Here is a 24,937-nt window from a genome sequence, read left to right on the forward strand (position 1 = left end):
TTTCATTTCTGGTTAAAATGAAATTAGATGTTGTGAAAACCCTTTCTAGAACCTTAAGTATGATCTCCAATATACTATTAGCTCCAGGAAGGCAGGCATTTTTATCTGTTTTGTTTACTGCTCTATCTCCAAGGCTTAGAATAGTTCTTGACATGTGGTAGGCATTCAATATGTGTTAAAAGAATGAAAAGATATGTAAAATACGATATATTTCATGTGTGAATCATAGAACCTGATTTTCACCTCTGAACTTATGGAATTTGGATTAGGCATCGGAGCGAAGTAGTCTTTGGTTGCCTCACCTTCCAGGGGAAAAGTACAGCAAGCCTTAGAATCTTCCCTGGCTCTGTTTAACCTCAGCAGACAAATTCTATGTGTACACAGAGAATTGTGTACAATAAAGGTAACACGTATATGATACGGCCTAACATAGGCATCAAGATGTAGGGATATGTGAATTGAAGAGAGGGAAAGGAAATGTTCCACTCCAGGCCAAAAACAAAACATTCACTTTTCTCAACACAGCTTTTCTCAAGTGGATTGGAGTTTGAGTAGGATGAGGAAGAAATAAAATAATTTGGATCCTAGAATGACTTTTGGGGGTGAGGGAGATAGGGTTAGACTATCGTCTACAGACCGAGTGGGTAACTTGATCTGTTTTATGATTTATTTTTTTCTCATACTGTAATTAATATATTTTTCAGAATTCACGTACCACTGATAATATTGAAAATGAGAGATAAGCTTTTTAGAGTAAACATAATCTTAGCACATTGCTCTCCTCTGCGAATCCATTACCTTTTACAAATAGGGCTCCATGAGGACTGAGCATATGGAATTGCAAATGAGTGAGCTCTACATAGGTGGTGCATTTGGAAAGGAGGGTGTTTAAGCCCAACAGTTGGAGGTGAGTCAGTGAGGAGGAAAGATCCTGGGGAAAAGCATTCGGGCCTCTGGAAAGACGTAAATGTGGGTCCCAAGATAGGAGGGTCCGTGTTTTGTTCAGCAAATAGCAGGTAGACCAGTAAGCCGGGAGCATAAGCTACAGGACCAGTGAGGCTGGACGCTGCACGTAGAGAGGGGGCTACGAAACCAAGTAAAGATGTAGACAGTCAAGGGCCTCAGACGCAGGGTTTTTGTTTTACTCTGTGGTTTATGAACAACCAACCACGATTTTGAACAGGGAAGTGACAGGATGCGAGCTGTATCTTAAGGAAACAATTCTGGAGGAAAGGAGTATAGAGAATTAATTAGCAGGGACTAGATTTCCTTTTATGAACAATAGGGAACGTTTGTTGGATTGTGCTGTTCAGTTGAGGCCTGCGCAGTAAGCCAGCATCCCTGTGAGTGAAGAACAACTGCGAGGAAGGTTCTTCATCGTGGGTTTTGTTTGGAGACCTTGAATGTGGTGCCTCTTGAGCTTGTGCTCCTCGGCGGTCGGGGAACATCTAGTGTGCACCTGCTGGGAGAGCCAAGACACAGAGGTCCTGGGTCCCTCTTTGGGCTCACAAGCCTGGAGGACAAGAGGTATTTTGTTCATATTGTCTGGCAAGGTCTTCTCTGTGTTTCGTCCTTTTGTTATCGCCAGTCTTTGGTAAAGACTCGTTTGAGTGTTCTGTCTTGCCCCCATTTTATTATGGGCTATTAAGAGTGGAGCTGTTTTCCACACTCGGGCCAGACTTTAAGGGGAAGCTGTCACTTACAAATGAAGGATGAGTACTGGTGGCAGGCTGGCTGCCGGTCCAGCTCTTGTCTCCAGCAGGAGATTCTTCCTGCAGTGCTGTTCTTCATTTCTCCATAGGAGGTGTCTAGGTGAGAAATAACGGAGTTACCAGAATTGGGGCACAGGCAGCAGGAACAGACAGGAAGACCATGTTTCAAAATCATTTTGATGGCAAACTAAGGAATGTAGGGGCAAGAGAGAATTAAAGATAGTTCAGAAGTTTGGGGATTATGTGCTTAGGAAAATGCCGCTGCGGCTGCTGACAGATGGGGTCACAGGAAGAGGAGCAGAGCTGCCGTGGGAAGGTGCTGAGTTCGTTTTGAATTCCAAATTGGGTGACTTTTACCCAGTGTTGTGTAGTTATTTCCCAGAAGTTTCAGAATTAGCATCTAGGTTTCCTGGACCAGACAAATGTGTTTTTTAAAATTATGCAAGAACATATATTACATGAAATAAAATCTACTTGTTGAGTTTCAGCTGGTGATAGCATCTCCATGGAGCTGGAGTTAAAAAACTACTGAGAATGAATGGAGAAATTTGCTTTAGGAGATCTGTATCTATTTAGAGGACATAATGGGAGGATGAGTTCACCCAGAGATATTTGGCAGGTAGGATATATTTGGAAATAGCCAAGGGGCAGTTTTCTTGAAGAAGCAGTGAAAGCTAGGCAGTAAGCTTGAAGAAAATGAAAGAGACAATAAGAATACTCTACATTTGAAAAAAAAAAAAAAAAGAACTTTAAAGGAAGTTTAAAGGAGAGGCAAGCATAGATTGGAACCTGGGACATAATGAAGAGGTGAAACAAGTTTATACTCTTTAAGAGCAGACATGCTGGGGGAAAGAACGGGTGGGGAGGGAACAATCAGAGACGGAAGGCAGAGGAAAGAGTTCAGTTCCGTTTAAAAAACAAATTAGAAGTACCATTGAGGTGATGGGCATGGTGCTGGGTACCAGGGATACAAAGATGGAAAAAACGCGGTCCTGCCTTTGGGGAGTTACTGCCTCATAAGGGGCAGGAGCGAGAATAACATAAGAACAACTGATATCTGCTGAGCCCTATGTGCCAGGAAGTGTTGTAAATGCTTTACATGAATACATTGGCTCATTTAGTCCTTACCACACCCCTACATGTTAGCTATCGTTGTTATTATCCACAATTCAAAGGACAAGAAACTCAGGCACAGAAAGGTTAAGTAATTTGCTCCAGGTCTTTATCAACTGGTCAGCTGTGGAGCCGAGATTTGCACCCAGAGTGTACAGCTCTGCACCCCTGTGCATCACGCAAACAGATGAGTACACTACAAGGCAAAGAGAGAAGTAAGAACAATGCACAAAAGTAGCACAAAGAAGGGAGGAGTTAAGTTTTTCTGGCAGGGGATAGAGTAGGGCAGGGAAGATCTCAGAGGAGGAATAAATGGAGGACAGGAAATGGATCCTGATAAAGGAACACACTGTCATGACCGAAGTATGGAACCCGTGTTGGTATTTGTGTGTGTGTTATCGTTTTACTTAGTGATTTGCCCAGCCTTCATCTCTCACCTTTACTCTGCCCTATTCTGATTACGGAGGACAGTCACATTTGATTTTATTCATTTTGGGGAACAATTAAGATGGTCTTAAAAAATCTACTAGAACCGAGTTATCCTTTTAGGGATATCAGTCCTGCCAATTGAAACCATCATTAGAGTGGAGTTTATGGTTTTAAAAATAATCCCTCCCTACCTCCCTCACTTCTTCCCTCTCTTTCTTTCCTTTTTTTCTTTCTTTCTTCCTTCCTTCCTTTCTTTTTTTCTTTCTTTCTTCCTTCCTCCGTCCCTCCCTCCCTTTTTCCCTTCCTTCCTTCCTTCCTTCCTACCTGTCTACTGACCTACCCATCTACTTACCTACCCATCTATCAATGAATTCAGAGAACTGGCAGAAATGTAACTGAGATTTTCTTATGCAGTTGGGACCCAGATAATCTCTGGGGAAGAACCAGTGAACTTGAAGAGCAGATTATTGAAGATTACAATTGAAATTCTGGAAGATAAACAGATATTTTACACAGATTGGTTAATAGCCCTTTCTGAGATAAGCATGTGTGGTAAAGATAGGACTCCTGGTGAGATGTAGCCAGATCCTGAGCATTACCCCATTTCCCGTCCCATCCCTGACTGTCTGGACCCTTTGACCACTGACCCCTCGGCTGCACTGCCGTCCGAACTGGGAACACACGGCAGCAATATTGCAACACTTAGGCATGGCGTGAGGTCGTTTGTTATGCACATTACTTACTAGTTAAAAAAAAAGTAATGTTTAGTGGTTTATTTTAGCCACATCAAAATGCCCCTGCATCAAAATAGTTGTGTCATTGTGGCCGAGTGGGAAAGTAGTTACATCAAAATGTCATGTGTAGGCAAAGGGATTATTCTTGGAAGTGAGTGAATCCTTCCTTTAATAAAGGAAGAAGTGAATTCAGGATTAGAAGGATAGATTTGTTTACCCCTTTACAACAGAGTTATTATGTGCCACTCATGGGATCTAGGCAAGGATCGGTCTAACTCTGACAAGAGGTCCATCTATGTTCCTGGCTCTGAAAGAAAAAGCTGGGCATCGGGCATAACACCACTACCACCCTGTGGTAATGTGTTGTAGTTCAGGGTGTTTCATGAAAAAAAGTACATCTGATGTGTATACAGCAGGGACATTTTGTTCCTTCTCCTTTGAATAAAAGTATAAGAGCACTTTATAAAATCATATGTTTTTATCACTTTAATATTAATCCAAAAAATAACATTTAGAAACTCCTAAAGAAGGAACATATTAAAAATGGAGAGAAAGCTTAATTTTAGGAATGAACAAATAAAACTTCACAAAATAACCACAGTCTCAGGAAGGTAATTATATCTGTAGCTTTTCTCAAGACAATTACAAACCAGTGTAGGGGACAAACTACTTTCATAATCGTTAGATGGTTTATTGACATAGAGGGTAATTAGAATATGTTGGTATAATGTCTATTATTTTGCTTTAGAATGCATTAATTTATAAATACAGTGCATTCTAAACTATTACATATAGAATGGATGAACAGCAAGGTCCTACTGTATAGCACAGGGAACTATATTCAATATCCTGCGATAAACCATAATGGAAAAGAATATGAAAAAAATATATATGTATAACTGAGTCACTTTGCTGTACAGCAGAAATTAACACAACATTGTAAATCAACTCTACTTCAATAAAATAAATTTTAAAAAATAAAATAAAAAAACAAAGTGCATGGTCATATATTCTGATACACAAAACTGCTTGAGGACAACTGCTTCAAGTAGCAGTTTATAAAAAGGGAAATGTTTTGTGATGTAAACAAAGCGCCTGCATCACCTTACTGCGTTATCCTTTAATACTGGTTCTGGAAACACATGCTATCTTCATTCTTCTGTAAGCTGGGATCTTCCTGGCTCACTGCGTTATCCTCTGGCTCCTGACTGAAACATGTCCTCATCACTGCCACTGCAGTTCCTCTGCCAGTATCCACTTTCTCTGTGAGGTCAGGCGGATGCCAGCATGGGTTTGGGTGGTGGCGCAGGCTGGAGACATTATTCAGGGACGGGGAAGATTAAGCATCTAGGGCTGCCCTTTTCTGTCCACACGCCTCCACCCCCCCTTTCCCGCCACATGGTCGTGTCCAGTGCAGATCCCAGCTCCTCGTTCCCTCATCCAGAGGTCTTATTCTAGCCTCCTTCTGCAAATCAAAGCTGTTTTTTCTCTGAATGATGGTTGAGTACAGCCTGGTTTCTTGTGGGCCGCTGGCTCTCAAGAGGAGGAAGGGAAGAGCTTGAGTGAGCATGCTCAGTTATTAAACCCAAATGACTCCCCCCAGCTGGCTGGAGCAGAGCCAGTGGGGTGGGCAGAGGGCAGGAGTGGTACACTAAATAGGGTTCCATATACAGAGGAAAGAAACATTTTGAATATAGAGATACAGTACTTCCTAAAACCATGTTTTAGGAAGATTCTAACACCAAATCTGTAAAATGTTCAAAGCTAAATAAGAGTAAATGATCAGACTGAATATCAATTAAAGTGCTAAATTATATCTTTTCAAGGTTTTATACAAATTATTATACTTAAATATGTTTATGAGAGTTTATTAAACCTGACTGATAATCGTAATGACGAACAGAGATTTTTTAAAATTTATTTATTTTTGGCTGCATTGGGTCTTCTTCGTTGCTGCGCATGGGCTTTCTCTATTTGTGGCGAGCGGGGGCTACTCTTCGTTGTGGTGCACGGGCTTCTCACTGCGGTGGCTTCTCTTGTTAAGGAGCACGGGCTCTAGGAGTGTGGCTTCAGTAGTTGTGGCACGCGGGCTTCAGTAGTCGTGGCTCGCAGGCTCTAGAGCGCAGGCTCAGTAGTTGCGGCGCACGGGCTTAGTTGCTCCACGGCATGTGGGATCTTCCTGGACCAGGGTTCGAACCATGTCCCCTGCATTGGCAGGTGGATTTTTAACCACTGCACCACCAGGGAAGCCCACGAAAAGAGATTTTAATATGTGTAGGTTCACATACCCTACTCCAGACCTGTTGAATCAAAAAGTCCCAGATATGTAAATTGGTGCAGCCACTATGGAAGACAGTATGGCGCTTCCTTAAAAAACTAAAAATAGAACTACCGTATGATCCAGCAATTCCACTCCTGGGTATATATCTGGAAAAGATGAAAACTCTAATTTTGAAAGATTCAAGCACCCCAGTGTTCATAGCAGCACTATTTACAATAGCCAAGACATGGAAGCAACCTAAACATCCATCAACAGATGATTGGCCAAAGAAGATGGGGTATATATATACAGTGGAATATTACTCAGCCATAAAAAGGAACGAAATGTTGCCAGTTGCAACAACATGGATGTACTCAGAGGACATTATGTTAAGTGAAATAAGAAAGAGAAAGACAAATACAGTATAATATAATTTATATGTGGAATCTAAACAATAATACAAATGAATCTGTATACAAAACAGAAGCAGACTCACAGACATAAGAAACAAACTTATGGTTACCAAAGGGGAAAGGTGGGGGGGACAAATTAGGAGTATGGGATTAACAGGTACAAACTACTATACATAAAATAGATAAGCAATGCGAATTTACTGTATAGCACAGAGAACTAGTTCAATATCTTGTAATAACCTATAATGGAAAATAATCTGAAAATATATATATATATAACTGAATCACTTTACTGTACACCTGAAACTAACACAATACTGTAGATCAACTATACTTCAATTTTTAAAAGTCCCAGATGAACTGAGGCTGTTCATGTTTATGAAGTTCTCCATGTGATTCAGACGATCAGCCAGATTTTAGAATAACTGGTGTATTTGATAGAGCTTTATGTAATGTATGTATACTTATTTTAACAAAGAGGCTTAAATTTGTTTTTAAGACAGTAGGAAATTCATGGTGGGACAAAATTCAGAAGGGGAAAGAAGAATACAAGGCACAAAGCCAAAGGGTCTGGAGTCGAGAGGAACTGAGGGAAATTTGGAGGCTGATAGAAATAACAGGCTTGAAGCAATTTAATACTTGGATGGTAAAAGAGATTGACAGACTGGATCAGAATGACACCAAATGGTTTACGTTCCAAAGTCTTAAGATGATGGGCAGGACTTCCCTGGTGGCACAGTGGTTAAGAATCCGTCTGCCAATGCAGGGGACACGGGTTCGAACCCTGGTCCGGGAAGATCCCACATGCTGCCGAGCAACTAAGTCTGCGAGCCACAACTACTGAAGCCCGTGCACCTAGAGCCCGTGCTCTGCAACAAGAGAAGCCACCGCAATGATAAGCCCGCGCACATCAACGAAGAGTAGCTCCCACTCGCTGCAACTAGAGAAAGCCCACGCGCAGCAATGAAGACCCAATGCAGCCAAAAATAAAAAAAATAAAATTAATTAGTTAAAAAAAAGGTGATGGACAGTAGTCATTCAATATAAGTTCTGGCATATGTGTGGAGAAAAATAGTTCTTGTTTTATAATCAGGCAAAAAATAGAGGAGCTAATAAAAGAAAAAAGTGATATTGTCATAGAAGATGCATACATTAAAGTGCAATCTGGTGATGAAGGTAGACTTTTAGTTTAGAGATGTAGAGTAGAATTCGGATCTGTGTGGTTTGCATTTTGACCTTTCAAGCAAAATTATGTAAGTTTAACTGTTGGATAGAATAGGGAAGGATAGAAAGTTTATTACAAATAATCATTGATTTACACATTTTATAGATATAAGTCTGGATACCACCCAAATACAATATTAATGCTGATGTGATAGCTGGCCTCCCTTAGCAATGATGGAATGGTAGTGAATAAAAGTAGAATGGCTTTCGATTTGGGAAAAAAAGAAAAACCCAAGAGAATAGTCAACAACTAATTGCTTAAATTTGCTGCAGGGACATTTCCAAATAAGAAAGAGATGGCCACAAAATAAGCACCTCTGGGTGCAGTTCTCAGAATGCTGTCAATTTCCTGCCCAGGCTCTCCCTTAAAAGCTCTTAAGATAGTGTACAGTTCAAGTTTCCTCTAAATGACATTCAACTGCTTTATTTTAATATCAGTCTTCACTTCATTTATTCTTTTGTGCAATTAAGAGCTATTCTCTGTGCTAGGAACTATGGTAAGTGCTGGGGCTACAGTGGTGAATAAGGTGGGCCTGGCCCTACTCTAATCTAATAGGGAGGTCAGTTTGAGGCTAATTGAATTTTGAAGAGCCACTGGCATCCAAGTGGAGTTATCCGACAGCAATTGTCATCATTTTCTAATTTTACTGGTAAATAAGACTGATGTTCTAAAAAGTAAAATACTAACACTATATAGCAGTTTTTTTTGTTGTTGTTGTTTTTTTTAATTTTATTTATTTATTTATTTTTGGCTGCGTTGGGTCTTCATTTCTGTGCGAGGGCTTTCTCTAGTTGCAGCAAGCGGGGGCCACTCTTCATCGTGGTGCGCGGGCCTCTCACCATCGTGGCCTCTCTTGTTGCGGAGCACAGGCTCCAGACGCGCAGGCTCAGTAATTGTGGCTCACGGGCCCAGTTGCTCCGCGGCATGTGGGATCTTTCCAGACTAGGGCTTGAACCCGTGTCCCCTGCATTATCAGGCAGACTCTCAACCACTGCGCCACCAGGGAAGCCCTATATAGCAGTTTTAAACTCTGCTCCATTATTAAATACCATTTCATGATTGATTTTTCTTCTGTAAATGTTTAGAAAACTATACATTTTGGAACTGTATACTTTATGTAATTAAAGCTGATCTTTGTGGGATAATTTCTCTAAATATAAGCATTGGGCTCTATGTTCAGAAATGGTATCTCTTTATTGAACTGTGTCAGTCCCACTAAAAACACCTTTTCCCAAAAGTATGACCTGTTAAAATAGTACCTTGCTTATTAATGACACTTTATACAGCATTTGGGAGTTTATGAAAGATATTTACACTTCATTTTGTTTTGTCCTAACAACTCTGAAGAATACAAGGCAGGTGACAGTGATCTTCACCTTACAGGTAGGGAAACTTAGGCTCATAAATGTTATTGCTCATTTGCAGCCACAAATCTAGTAAATGGAGCCAGAAATGGAGCTCAATCCAGGGCTTTTTTGGGGAGTCAGGTCTATTTCCTTTGTGCTTTCTGACAGTATATTGACTTGCTGAAGAGAGAAAAATTGAAATATTTTTCTCCACTTAATTCCTCAAGTTCTTATCAGAAAAAAATGTTTTAATCCTCTTAATTTCTTACTTTTTGTTTCCTAATTATTGAATAAATGTATTAACATATCGTCATTATTTTCTTAGTATCAAGTCCATGGTTATATGTGTAGGGGGGAAAAATAAATAAGATACAGGAGAGAGAGAGACATGAATTTTTAAAAATTCCTATTCTACATGATTAACACTATAAGTTATGTGTGGGCGTAGTGCTGTGGATGCACCCAGGATATGATGGTGGCCTGAGCCTTGGAGGATGATAGGATGGGGTGGGAGATTTCTAAGAAGAAGCAGAGGAAACTATTATGAGTAGAAGGAAGAGCTCGTGTAAAAGCTTGGACGTAGGGAAGCATGGAGGATTTGGGGATTCGCAGGTACTTCTCTTTTCCTCTCCTGTTAGAGGAATTTAGGAGGAATGCTGAAGATGAAGCTGTTACAGAAAGTGGGTCATTTCTGGAAGGAAGAGTGTGTGCCCAGCTCACAAGTCTGGGATTACACTGTGGGTGATAGGAAAGCACTGAACATATTAAACCAGAGTTTGGCGGGATCAAAAATATTTCTTATGGATAATTCTGTCCATGGTGGGAACAATGGACTAGTGGTGGGAAAAACTGATCGCATGGAGAACATGTAGGGTACTGTTGAGTTCAAGGGAGTGAGAGGAGCTTGAACTAAGGCAAAGGCGGGAGGAGTAGAAAGCGATGGATTGAAAGATAAGATCTGTTCTGTAATAAATAATGATTATCACGGGGACTAATGTTAATGATGATGGTATCTTGTCATACCAGCTTTTTAAAAAATTATGTATCCTTTCATATCCATTGTTTCACATGTCACAACAGCACATAAAGATATACAGCATATAAGGATATTTCCACTTTAGAAATTAAAGTCTAAAACTAAAGATGCTTACCATTCAAGGAAGTCTAGACTCATGATGTTATAGGTTCTGTACAGGTACCCTGTACATAGACAGCTTTCCTAGACCTTATATAACAAAATGGATATGGCAAAGAAAGGTATAAGACAAAGACTAATTCTCTGTTTGGGAGGGTGGAGTAGATAAAGAGTTAAAAGAGATAGGAAAGAAGTGATTACATACAAAGTATAGAGTGGTGAAAATTCTCTTGACCCATGTCTTAGTCTGTTCAGGCCGCTGTAACAAAAATGCCAAAGACTGGTTGGCTTAAACAATAAATATTTATTTCTCACAGTTCTGGAGTCTGGGAAGTCTAAGATCAATGTACTGGTAGAAATAGCCATCTTCTAGCTGTGTTCTCACATGGTGGAAGGGGCAGGAGAGTGCTCTGGGGTCTCACATATAAGGGCATTAATTCCATTCATGTGGGCCCCACCCTCCTGACACAATCTCCTCCCAAAGGCCCTACCGCCTAGTACCATCAAATTGGGGGTTAAGATTGCCCCCAAACATTTAGTCCATAACAACCCACATCTCCCATCACAGCAAATTCCATTCCCATTCCCTAGAAGAGAAATTAAGGGGTCGTGCTGGGACAAGACTAGGACAAGCTCGAGATTCTCCTGGAATTTTTGAAGGCATCTGTAAAAGATGAGTCATCACTGACATTTCCAGTTCTCCACATCAGCGCTCTTCACCACACCTATTTGATGTCCCCGCAAAAGCCAACATATGAAAATGTATGTTTATCAGATAAATCAGGCAGTAACTGATGTTTTCAAAGATTTTTAGCTTTACAAAAAGGCTCATTGAATGGCTGTTTGTAAAGTTGCACTCTCCTCAGGACATTGAAGTAGTATGCCATCAAAGCAAGTTCAACTTGTGACACAGAGGTGTTTCTGAAATGTTAGGTGAAATCCTAGAGCGCTCATGTGTGTATAATTTAAAAGAGAAATTACTTTTGTTTGCTTTTAGCAAGGGGCGCGAAATGAGCAAATTGCACAGCTTTAAGACATTGGACTGCAAACAGTCTCAGAAAGCCAGATAGAAAAGAGATCTTAAAACTTTTAAAGCTTATTTTATTGAAACAATTTTTTTTCAAAGCCAAATTCATTTAACTTTTTGTTTTTAATATTTGGAAACTGGGTTATTGGATTACGGTTAGGGGCTATATGACTTCACTGATTTTTCATAAAGGTCAGATTGTACTAAACTAATATCTGCCAGATTATATGATGAAATGACCATTAAATGCAAATGTTTCTAAGCCTTATTTTGAGGGAAGGGAGAGCTTATCCCTTATCCTGGAAATTGTGAACAAAATAAAATTAAAATCTAATGCTTATTTTTCATAGATTGTTCATAATAACTGATCATAGCTAATTCTTATGTCTGTTACTAAATTCAATTTGTTATTCTAGTGGAACATTAATATTGAATATAATAAATATTTCGATTTTAAAGAAAGATTCCTTGTTTCTTCCTTTAGTTTACTCATTATTTTGAGATTTTTCAAACTACAGTATTTTTCTCTGAACCATGCTTTGCCTATATGATTATATTTGCAGGAGCTGTTACAAATTAATCATTTTTGTTGTGCTCCTTCTTTTATGAAAAGTGTTTGTTTAACTTGCCATATATAAACAGACGTTTATTTTAAGGATTAACTTTCATGTGAAAAACTGCCTCCTAGTTAAGTCTTTTTAATCACATCTCTAGAGGAAAGCAAGCTAGCTTCAGATGTCTTTTTCTTTCTTTTCTTTCTTCAAGAATTTAAAATTGACTGTATATTAAAACATAGAGAAGTTTGTAAATGCATGTATTCTCCTCAGCCTCACACACTGCAAATAACTTGTGCAAGATTTAAAGAACATAAAGTTATATAGTAAAACACAGATAAATTATTTGCCTTGAAAGTGACTATGTAAGGAGCATCTTTAAATTATCAATAGCCATAAAATCAGGATAGGTCGACATTTGCCTGTTCCTCTGACTGTGTCTCCCCAAACCCTCACCCAGGGAGTGCACCTCGGGGTCCATATATACTTTTTTGCATTGTATTTGCTGTTTTTTATATTCAGTGAAAAGAAGCAGACCTGCTGAATGCTGGAAACCATAAAATCATTTATAGCCATTCTTTCCTGTTTTCCTTCCTAATACTATCTTCGTTTTAAAAGACAAAGTTATATACCATTTTACACTTTTAAAGTTGTTTGGTTTAACATTTATGGAGGCCTTAAAGTGTCAGCTAACGTGTTAATTGGTGATGTCATTAAAATACGTAGGACATGGTCTTAGCTCTATGAAGGTCACAGCCTGGTGGGAACACAAACACGCCATTCAGTTGTCGTAGGTGCTGTTATACAGGCAGGAGAAGGACACATTCTAGGGGCAAAGGTGGGAGTGTTCTTCCTAGGGGGTGGGGAAGTCTTCCAGAGGCGGTGGCACTAGATCAGAATTGAAATGATTGGGTGCTTTCAAGACAGGCGATTGAGGAGGGGGCATTTAGGGCAGAGAGAGGAGCCTCTGGCCGGAGGGGCAAGCGAGGAGTTTGGACAGCATCGTGCAGGGGTCGTCTCTGATACATATAGAAGTTTGGACTTTATGCTGCAGGCAAAAAAAAAAAAAAAAAAAAAAGATACAAATGAATTCATTTACAAGACAGAAAAGGAACCACAGACCTAGAAAGCAAACTTATGGTTACCAAAGAGGAAAGAGGAGGATAGGATAAATTAGGAGTGTGGAATTAAAATATACATACTTCTACGTACAAAACAGACAAGCACAGGGAAGTATACTCAATATTTTGTAATAACCTTTAAAGGAAAAGAACCTGAAAAAGAATATGTGTGTGTGTGTGTGTGTGTGTGTGTGTGTGTGTGTGTGTGTATAACTGAATCACTTTGCTGTATACCTGAAACTAACACAGCATTGTAAATCAACTATACATCGATGAAAAAAAAAGATAGCGAGAACTAAGGAAGGATTTAAGCAGTGGCATAATGTAATCAGGTTTTCATTTTAGAAAATTACTCTAGTAACCATGTGGAGAAGAAATATTAGATTATTTATGCTTTTTAGAAACAGCCTGATAGAACATAAATAGACTAAACACTAACTTTTCTTCCTCGTTGCCTTCAACAGAACTTTACAAAAATCTTAAAACACCCACTTTTATAATTTGAATTGCCAAAAGATTTGTTCTCTGGATGAGATATTTTTATAGCATTTCAAGACTTTGTGATCAAGTTTAAGAATGTAGACTTTCTACCCTGGGTAACTTTAGATGCTGCAGCAGGGCAGCTCGCCACTTAACTCTTCCTTATTAATACCCTTTTCTCTCGCAATCTTTTGCATCTAGTTGCCCAAGGCAAATGCTTACACTTTCCCTTGGTTCTTTTCTCTCTCTTGCCTTTCATGTCTATCAGAGAGGCCGGTAGATGCTGCCTCCAAAATAACGTCTCAAATTCCTCTACTTCTATCGGTCTCAGTGATGCTACAACGTTAGTTCCATCCTCCCTGGTCTCTCCCTGGGACTCCTGCAGCAGCCTCCTAATTGGTCCCCCACTCTTTCTCACCCATTTCCCCATTCTCACTGTCTGGCTTCAGACAGTTCACTAGCTTTTTGCACTTAGAATAAAAAGCAAGCTCCCCTTTGTGGCCAACATCTCCTGGCTGTCGTCTCCCTTAACCTCATCTCTTGACACTCTCCTTCTGCCCCAGCTATTATTTGCTCTCACGGAGGCCTGCAAACACTTATTCACTTCTTCCAAGAAGCTCTTATAATTTGGTGCCTGGCAAATACTCCATGAACTTAATAGCATAACAATATCATAATAACACTTTCTGCCATTTATTAAATATTTTCTGTAACCCAGATAGTGTGCTAAGTGCTCTCCAGGCATTATCTGATAATTAAATTAGATGCAACAAGCTTGTGAAGTTGGCATTATTATCCCCATATTTTAGGGGAGGAAACTGGGCACAGAGAGCTGAAGTAACTTACGCAGATTTGTACTGTTAGAGTGTAGTGGAGCCTGGCTTGAAGTCTGTCTGTCTGATTCTAAGTCGGGGTCTGTGGTACTGAAGTTTCAACAGTATTTTGTTATCATTAAATTTTAATGCTCTCACAATTCCTGGAGGACCATCTGAGAGCAGGCTCTAGAGGGAATCTTTTAATGAAATTGAAAGTAAACATTAGTATGACCTAACTACCGTATTAGAGACAACAAACTTTTCTCAATATTTTATGTCTTGTTGATAATAAAAGACAGTATAGTGTAAAAGTTGGAAATAGGGGGCTTCCCTGGTGGCGCAGTGGTTGAGAATCTGCCTGCCAATGCAGGGGACACGGGTTCGAGCCCTGGTCTGGGAAGATCCCACATGCCGCGGAGCAACTAGGCCCGTGAGCCACAATTACTGAGCCTGCGCGTCTGGAGCCTGTGCTCCGCAACAAGAGAGGCCGCGATAGTGAGAGGCCCGCGCACCGCGATGAAGAGTGGCCCCCACTTGCCACAACTAGAGAAAGCCCTCACACAGAAACGAAGACCCAACACAGCCATAAAAAAAAATAAATAAATAAATAAATAAAATAAAAAAATAAAAAAATTAAAAAAAAAATAAAAAAGTTGGAAACAACCTCTGGAGTTCAAACAAATGTGGGTTTAATCTCAGCGTCTTCTATTCATTCATATGGATCTCCATATAACATGTGCCAGATAATGTTCTAGGTATTTGAGACACATCAGTGTGTAGTCCAGTGGGATGGATATAAAATGTTGGTTCTGTAAGCTGTTTTCGCCCTGGAGATTCACTGTAGCATTACTGCTCTTCTGTGAATTCAGGATAGATGTGATCCATCTTGGACCCCCATCCCAAGGGGATCTATTTGAGTCAATCCCGTGACATATTTCCTAAGGACAGTCTCATAGGAAGGCTGTAAGTTTAGTTTGCTATAAATAAAGTGTCCTTCCTTCTTCCTTTTTTTTTCCTTCCAGTTAAAATGAAACATGAAATTTAACTTTATTAGATATAATAAACTCAGGGAACTTATATTCTAATAGGGGTAGCACGATAAATATAATAAATAAGTAAATTACATTATACATTAGAAGTTGGAAAGTTCTTTGTGTGGGGAAGTAAATAAGATCAGGATGGGGGAAAATATGGAGAGCATGTGCAATAGGAGGTCAGTGAGGTGGGTCTCATCAAGAAGGTGAGAGACTTGAAGGAGGTGAAGGAGTTGATCAGATGGATATTTGAGGGAAGAGCAGTCCAGGAGGAGAGAATAGGTAGTGTCCAGTTCTAAGGGACGTGCATGCACGCCCACTTAAAAGCAAAGCATCATTGTGAATGGAGGTGACCAAGTGAAGGAGAGATACTAGATGAAGTCAGAGGGGTTCCAAGGATGTTGGTGGTGGCAATAAAATGAACTTGTATACATAAAGCACTTAGCACAGGGTCTAGCCCAGAATCCCAGAGCCCCTGCCCACCTCTTCCAACCACATCTCTTGCTGCTCCCCGTTGCAAGCTCTACCCTGTGTTTATAACCAGAAACTCTGAAGATTCCCCAAATATCTGTGCTGTTTTATACCTTTCTACTTCTGCACACACGTAAAATACCCTTCTCCCACTCATCATTCTGATAAACTCCTTCAAGACCCACCTAAGGCTCTCCTCTGGGAGGACAACATCACTCACTCCCTCTGAGGCAGAGCTTCCTTCTTTGGGCCGCCATGCACCATGCTTTGAGTATGTGTTTGTTACAATAACACATAGCTGATGATAACTGACATTTAATGAGCACTTACTATGTGCCATGCAGTAAATACCTTTACGTGTTTTTAAAATTTATTCCTCACAACAACAACCCTATAAGGTATGTCCTGTTGTCATCCCCATTTTATAGATGAATAAATAAAGCCATGAAGTTTATTGACTTGCCTAATTTCATCCAGCTACTAAGTGGTGGCACCAGGAGTTGATCAGAAGGTTTCTGGCTCCAGAGCCCATGCCTTCTTAACCATTACATTATACTGCACCTCCACCCTTCCACCATTTTACTATATACAAGTATATATGTACTTATATATGTACATGTACTCATCACACTGTATTGAAAAGTATTAGTTTTGTGCATGTGTCTTCCATAGTATTTATGACTGCTTTGAGTCACCATGTTGAATTCACCTTTGCTCTTTGGGGCTTTGCACATGTGTTCCCTTGTTGAATGGGGAGAATAAAATATTCTCTCATGTAATTTGCAAAGCATGAGAAATAGTATTCAAAATGTTAATGATAGTGTGTCATTAATTTTGAAATTTATTTGGTTTTGAATTTCATTTTAATCATGTTGTTGTGTTTCTGCTTCTCCCTAGACCAGTATTAAAGAGGGACAACTGTTGAAGCAAACAAGTTCTTTCCAAAGATGGAAAAAGCGATACTTCAAACTTCGAGGTCGTACACTTTATTATGCAAAGGACTCAAAGGTAATTTGAGAGAATACTAGTTGCAAGCACTCGAAGGCCGTAGATGGAATTGAAATTTTGGTTCTATAAACTGTTTTTGTCTTGGGGCTCACTAGCATTACTGCTCTGATATAAATTCCATATAAATGTGATTCATCTTGGACCAAATCCCAAGGGGGTCTATTTGAGTCAGTTTCATGCAATTTCCCCTAAGGACAATCTTATAGGATGGTCCTAGTGTAGTTTGCTTTCTTTCTTTTTTCCTTCCAAGTAAAATGAACAGTTAAATGTAACCTTATTAGATAGATATAATAAACTCTAAATTTGGGTTCCCCCCTTTCTTGCTACTTTTTACCCCATAAATCTTTTCCTGAAAATGAGAGAGAGAATTGCTGTAGTTACTAAGAGTTCATACTCTGGTTTCAGACAAGAGTTCGTATCCCGATTCTAGCACATTCCAGTGGAGTGGCTGTGGACAGCATGTTGTTGAGAGGAGGCTTAAATGAAATTACGTACATGAAGTGCTTACATAATGTCTGGTACAAAACAATCACTCAATTATGCTAGCATTTAGAAATAAAAATCATAGTGAAATAAAATAAAGGCTTAAATAATTTTTATATAGCAATTGAATGAAATAAGAATGATGAGCTTTGGAAGAAAAAAATTGTAATGATGAGCTTCCATTTAATGTGGATATTTTACTGTTCCTTCAAAAATAAACATTAAGGTGGGTACCCTCAGCTGGCACTGGCGCCCCACCAAAACAGCCCCCTGCCCTGTTAGACCTGGGGGACACCTTTGGCCAACACTAGTGTCCCCCCAAAGTGGCTCCTGCCCCAGGGGTCAGCCCCACACACCAGAGCACCCACAACAGTTGCAACTGGTCCTTGCAACCAGCCACAATGGGGTCCAGCCTTGCATACAAGCACCCCCTCAGCAAGTGCAGCTGAGCCACAACAGGAGGACACATGCAGCCCACAAAGGGGACACTCCTGGAGCATCTGGCCCTGGTAACCAAGGGAGACCATACTACTGGGCCCCACAGGATACCTTCTACACAAAGCCACTCTCTCAAGACCAGGGGACGTAGCTGATCTATGCAACATGTAGAAACAAACACAGAAAGTTAGGCAAAATGAAGAAACAAAGGAATATGTTCCAAATGAAAGAACTAGACAAACCCTCAGAAATAGATTGAATGAAATGGAGATAAGCAAACTTCCAGATAAGGTGTTCAAAGTAATGGTCATAAAGATACTCACTGAACTCAGTAGAAGAATAGAAGAGTGAGAATTTCAACAAAGAGGTAGAAAATAATAATGGAAATGAAAAATACACCAGAGGAAGCCAACAGCAGATTAGATGACGCAGAAGAGAGGACCAGTGGTCTAGAAGATAAGGTAGTGGAAATCACCCAATCAGAACAGTAAAAAGAAAAAAGAAACCAAAAAATGAATAGTTTAAGGGCCCTTTGGGCAACATCAAGTATACCAACATTCACATTATAAGGGTCCCAGAAGGGGAAGAGAGAGTGAAAAGGACAGAAAACCTATTTGAAGAAATATGGCTGAAAACTTTCCTAACTTGGTGAAGGATACAGACATCCAGGCCCAGGAAGTACAGAGAGACCCAAACAAAGTGAACCCAAAGGGACCCACACCAAGACACATTATAATTAAAATGCCAAAATGTTAAGCTAAAGAGAAAATCTTAAAAGCAACAAGAGAAAAACAACTAGTTACATACATGGGAGTCCCCATAAGACTGTCAGCTGACTTTTCAGCAAAAACTTTACAGAAGAGAGTGGCACAATATATTCAAAGTACTGAAAGGAGAAAACTTATAACCAAGAATATTCTATCCAGCAAGATCATCATTCAGAATTGAGAGAAAGATAGTTTCCCAGTAGACAATAGCTTGTCTACTTTATAGTTCATCATCACTAAGCCAGTCTTACAAGAAATGTTAAAGAAATTTAAACAGAAAAGAAAAAATTATAACTAGAAATATGAAAATTATGAAAGATAATATCTCATCAGTAAAGGCAAAAATATAGTAAAGGTAGTGGATCAACCACCTATATAGCTAGTATGAAGGCTAAAAAACAAAACTAGTAAAACCATATATATCTACAATAATTAGTTAAGGAATACACAAAGATAACATCAAAAACATAAAATGGTGGATGGAGTAAAAATGTAGTGCTTTTAGAACATGCTCAAACTTAAGCAACTATCAACATAAAATAGACTGCTATATACAGAGGTTGTTGTATAAGAACCTCATGGTAACCACAAACCAAAAACTGATAACAGATATACGAACAATAAAGAGAAAGGAATATAAACACAATACTAAAGAAAATCATCAAATCACAAGGGGAGAGAGCAAGAGAAGAAGAAGGGAACAGAGAGGAACAACAAAGATAACCAGAAAACAATTCACAAAAATGGCAATAAGTACATAGTTATCAATAATTACTTTAAATGTAAATGGACTAAATGCACCAATCAAAAGACACAGCGTGGCTGAATAGATACAAAAAACAAGACCCATATATATGGTGCCTACAAGTGCACATGGAACACTCCAGGACAGATCTTTTATTAGGCTACAAATCTCAATAAATTTTAAAATACTGAAATCACATCAAGCATCTTTTCTGACCACAACAGTATGAGACTAGAAATCAACCACAAGAAAAACTGGAATAAAACTCAAACACATGGAGTCTAAACAACAAACTCAGTAACAACCAATGGGTCATTGAAGAAATCAAAGAGGATATCAAGAAATACCTTCAAACAAATTAAAATGGAAACACAGTGTTCCAAAATCTTTGGGACTCAGCAAAGGCAGTTCTAAGGGGGAATTTGATAGTAATACAGGCCTACCTCAGGAAACAAGAAAAATCTCAAATAAACAATCTAATCTGACACCTAGAAGAATGAGAAAAAGAAGAATAAATAAGTCCAGAGTTAGTAGAAGGAAGGAAATAGTAAAGTTACAAGTGGAATTAAATGAAACAGAGACTAAAAAACCCCACAAAAACCTAAGAGCAGGTTCTTTGAAAAGATAAATGAAATTGATAAACCTTTATCCAAAGTCATCAAGAAAAAAAGAGAGAGAGCCAAATAAATAAAATCGGAAATGAAAGAGAAGTTAACAACTGACATCACAGAAATACGAAGGATCATAAGAGGTTACTATGAAAATTATATACCAACAAATTGGACAACCTGGGAGAACTGGATAAATTTCTCAAAACATACAATCTTCCAAGACTGAATCAGGAAGAAACAGAAAATCTGAACAGACCAATTATTAGTAATGAATATAATGAAATATTAGCTAGTATGAAGGTTAAAAAACCTTTTAGGTTAAAGGTTAAAGAATGAAATCTTGCCATTTGCAACAACATGGATGAACATAGAAGGTATTATGCTGAGTGAAATAAGTCAGACAGAGAAAGGCAAATACCGTACAATCTCACTTACATGTGGAATCTAGAAAACAAAACAAATGAACAAACAAATCACAACAGAAAGAGACTTACAGATACAGAGAACAAATGGGTGGTTGCCAGAAGGGAGGGTTATGTGGGGTTGGGTGAAATAGGTGAAGAGGATTAAGAGATCCAAACTTCCAGTTATAAAAATAAATGTCATGGGGATTTAATATACAGTATACGGAATATAATTAATAATATTGTAATAATTTTGTATGATGACAAATGGTTACTAGACTTATGGTGATCATTTGATGATGTATTTGATTGTCAAATTACTATGTTGTATACTTGAAACTAACATAATATTGTATGTCAACTATACTTCAATTTAAAAATAGTAAGATTTATTGTTACTGTGCCAGTAGGATAATCGATCATTTCTATATTAAAAAACACATGTTTGTGATATAATTAGTAGAGTTATACACCAGGAGGTAAAAAATAAATAAATAAACAAACAAACATAATTCTTAGTTTATGCAGCTGTGGAAGTAATAACAAAATAGAATAATCTTATTTTAAAAGTCATTATGTTCACGGTTGTCCCTGATCTGGCTCCATTCTGACTTCTCACATTTATCTCCAGACAACACTGACCACTCGATAGCCTACAGCCTCGCTCCATGTTTTCCATCCCCAGGATGATTTTTCCTCTATCTCCACTTAAAGAAATTCCTTATTTTCTTTAAGGTCCCCCTAAAATTGTCTTCATTCCGTTATTCACAAGAGAAAGCATTTGTTTTCTGCTGTGACCTTCCATAGCATTTTGTAGTATCTGCTCTTCCACTTTTAATAGTCTCCCTTACTTAAAACTAGTTGTGTCTATTTCAGCTCCCGTGCTAGATTATAAATTCCTTGTAGTCAGGGAACAAGTCTTACGGTCAGATTGGTTGGGTTGAAGTAGAGTTGCATGACCCCCTGGAGATCTTGGGGGGGGTGGTAAAAGTTATTAGATAAGGGAGCCTGTTTTTCTAGCAGTTCTAGAGGAGTGGTGTTATACCTGCCTCACTGGAAGAACATTGGATGACCGTGAACAAGGACCAACTGACTCAAAGTGGGAAGGATACATTTATTTACTAGAATTTCCTAATTTCTCAGTTGTCCATTTTAAAGATTTTATTTCTATGGAGTTTTTACCACTGAAACTTTTTTGATTAAAACCACTTTTAAGCATACAAAAAAAAATAAATGTTGGAGCCTGGCCAAAAAAAAAAAAAGAAAATAAATAAATAAAACTTCTTTTAAGAGTATAAAAGAGATGTCATCTTATATTTGCAGAGCACATGCACCATCTCATTTGAACACATTTACAGATGAGGAAGGTCACGTTCAAAAAGTTCAGTAACTGTTCGTGATCTGAGCCAGGACTAGTTCTTCTCATTGTGGGGAGTGTGTGAGTATGTGTGTATGTCATACACTGCGTAGTAGGTTTCCCATAAACGATGCTTCTGGAGAGCACAGAGCATTTTTCAATGAAACAATATGCCAGGGGAGTTGTTTAAAGTCCTTTACAGTTTGGAATGTATGTGTTCATTGAACTTTATGGTTTTACTCACCAAGCATCAGTAATTTCAGTTTTTCTTCATTTTTTATTTCTAATTCCTGACATAGCTTCATGGTCATGATGTGACGGTAAAAAAAAAAAAAAAAATACTGAGGAGCATTCAGTTAGGTTTGCACTTGACATGTTTGTATTCTTTTTCATTAACAGTCTCTGATATTTGATGAAGTTGACCTCTCAGATGCCAGTGTAGCTGAAGCAAGCACAAAAAATGCTAACAACAGCTTCACGGTATGGTTATACTCTGGTAACTCCCCCCTCAAAAGTTATAGAATGATCTTTCGTGAGCTTGTACTGAACGCCCTCTTCAATTGCCAGCTGTGTGTCACACGTGTTGGAGTTCTCACCAAGAACAGTAAACTTGATAAGTACATTGTAGATGCTAACACCCAACGTGTCATGATTGTTTGGGTCAATAAACCAATGTAAAGTATTTATATAGTTTTCTTTTTAGACCTTCTAATTTTAGTGCCTTAAAATTTTCACCTCCCTTTAATGTTCAACTAATTCCACTGTTCTTAAATATTCAGAAAGTTTGGTTCTTTACCTTCAATCTTAAAAATAATATTTTCTCCTTTCCATTTACAGTTACTCTAGTTGCTGTAGTTCAGGCCTTCATTTCTTCTCACTTAGGTAATTCATTGGCAGCTATTTAAAGAAGTGTCCTCTGTTCCAGTTAATTTTTTTCCAATTGCAAATCACATTGCTTAGAAGACCTCACTGGCTCGCCATCGCCTGTCAGGTTGCATCTGTAACTCCGCCGTAAAGTCCTGTGAAATCCTTCCTCAACATTCTAGCATACTGATAACTATTTGTCCTTAGACATCCCACCAGTCCAGCAGTTCTGTCTGAACCTAATGCTTTTTCCATTCCCTCTGACTTAAATGATCCCTCCTCCATCAACAGCTGTTGAAATTCTACCAATTCTTCAAAGCTTATCTCAGATATCCCATACTTTTTCTACTTCTTTGATTATAAAAATATGAATTAAATATGAATTGAGGATCCACCATGTGCTAGGCACTTGTGCTAATAAACACAAGGTATTCAGAGATGAAAAAAAAATATATATATATCACTTCCCTCAAGATATTCATGGTGTAGTTCAGTGAAGTTCATCTGGGATTCTTTTTCTTAAAAAAATATTTAAATATTTATTTATTTATTTGGTTGCACCAGGTCTTCGTTGCAGCAGGTGGGCTCCTTAGTTGCGGCCCCCGGGCTCCTTAGCTGCGGCTCGCCAGCTCCTTAGTTGCAGCACACGGGCTCCTTAGTTGTGGCAATGCGAACTCTTAGTTGCAGCATGCATGTGGGATCTAGTTCCCTGACCAGGGATCGAACCCAGGCCCCCTGCTTTGGGAGCGTGGAGTCTTATCCCGTGAGCCACTAGGGAGGTCCCTGGGATACTTTTATAGCTACATTTTCCTTAGGTCCTCTCAGGTGCATTGTTCTTGCTGGGTTGCCGACCACTTCCACACTCCTAGCCCCTGCCCTAGGAAGCTTCCACTATGGACAGCAGTGTGTTATGTTCATCCCCTAGGCATGCCAGGGCAGGGAGGACAGACAGATAAACAAATACAGAGCAGTGCCATGATGGAGGTAAGCACTGGTAAGGGTGGGGGATGGAGAAGAAGCAAATGAGTTCAGATTTAGTCTTATTGATTTATGGACATGTGAGATAATTCATGCTGTGAATATTCCTCCCCCTCCCCCTCCCCAGGGACAGTTGAGTTTGAGAAGAGAGAGGACAGCCAAGAATAGAATCCTGGGAAAAAGTTAAAATGTAAGGTTTGACCAATAAAGACCGAGAGAGAGCATTCTGAAGTATAGAAGGAACATCAGGAGGCAATGATTTATAAAAAGCCAGTGGAAGGGAGTTTCAAGACGGAAGTTGTTAAACATCAAATGCTGTAGAGAGGTCAAGTCAAAGAAGAAAGGAAAAGTGTCTGTTGAATTTGTGAATCAGGAGGTCATTTGGTCACACTGATGTGAGTAGTTGCAGTGGAGGGTGGCATGCAGTAGCAAATGCATGGCAAATGCTAAGTGGAAAGGCAGAGAGAGCCAGCACGGACTCCTTGTCCTACAAGCTTGGCAGTTAAAAGAAGGAGCAGACATATAGCAACAAGAATGTTCAGGCCTGAAGAGGCAGTTCTGGTTTTGTTGTTGTTGTGGATCTTTTGCTTTGTTTTTAAAATGAGTTTTGAGTGTGTCTATATGAAGAGAGGAAAGAGTTGTTAGAATCAAAAGCTGAAGCTGCAGGAGAGAAAGGGAATAATCGTTGGAGCATGATTGCTGAGTAAACTGCAGGGGGTGGGACGCAGAGCACAGGTTAAGAGATTAGCCTTGAATAGGAGACAGAAAGTTTATGGAAGTAGGTGTGGGCAGGAAGTTCATATATTTCAAACACAAACACTACTGTTTTCTCAGTAAAATTGAAGATTAGGTCATATGCTATGAATAAGACTTTAGGAGGGTTTGGAGGAGCTTCTATAGAAAATAAGAATCGAAACTGAACAGGGACCAGTAGAAGATTACTAGGTAGTAAATAGTGTCCACCAGAGATTGGAGATAAGTAATGTTCTTAATTCCTGGGCCTATAGCATTTTCTTAAAGGTAGGAGTAAAGAAAAACAACTAAATTGGCCCAGGATTGATGATTTATAGGGCATACTGGACAGAAAGATGAAAAGGGATTGTTGGGGCTTCGCTGGTGGCGCAGTGGTTGAGAATCTGCCTGCCAATGAAGGGGACACGGGTTCGAGCCCTGGTCTGGGAAGATCCCACATGCCGCGGAGCAGCTGGGCCCGTGGGCCACAACTACTGAGCCTGCGCGTCTGGAGCAGGTGCTCTGCAATAGGAGAGGCCGCGATAGTGAGAGGCCCGCGCATCGCGATGAAGAGTGGCCCCTGCTTGCTGCAACTGGAGGGAGCCCTCGTGCAGAAGCGAGGACCCAACACAGCCAAAAATAGAATAAAAAAAAAAATTTAAAAAAAAAAGGGATTGTTGA

At 39.3% G+C, this 24,937-nt stretch overlaps 1 protein-coding gene across 7 annotated transcripts in view; it reads left to right on the plus strand.

The window, feature by feature from the left end:
• DGKH (diacylglycerol kinase eta) overlaps positions 1-24,937 on the plus strand; it is a 179,320-nt gene that overhangs the window by 54,670 nt on the left and 99,713 nt on the right. For all 7 annotated transcript variants that reach the window (XM_057532626.1, XM_057532627.1, XM_057532623.1 and 4 more), the window contains exons 3-4: positions 16,767-16,877; positions 22,082-22,162. In XM_057532626.1, the coding sequence (XP_057388609.1) occupies positions 16,767-16,877; positions 22,082-22,162 (192 nt within the window). The remainder of the gene's footprint in view (positions 1-16,766; positions 16,878-22,081; positions 22,163-24,937) is intronic.

Source organism: Balaenoptera acutorostrata, chromosome 18 (genome assembly GCF_949987535.1).
Source record: "Balaenoptera acutorostrata chromosome 18, mBalAcu1.1, whole genome shotgun sequence".
NCBI lineage: Eukaryota > Metazoa > Chordata > Mammalia > Artiodactyla > Balaenopteridae > Balaenoptera > Balaenoptera acutorostrata.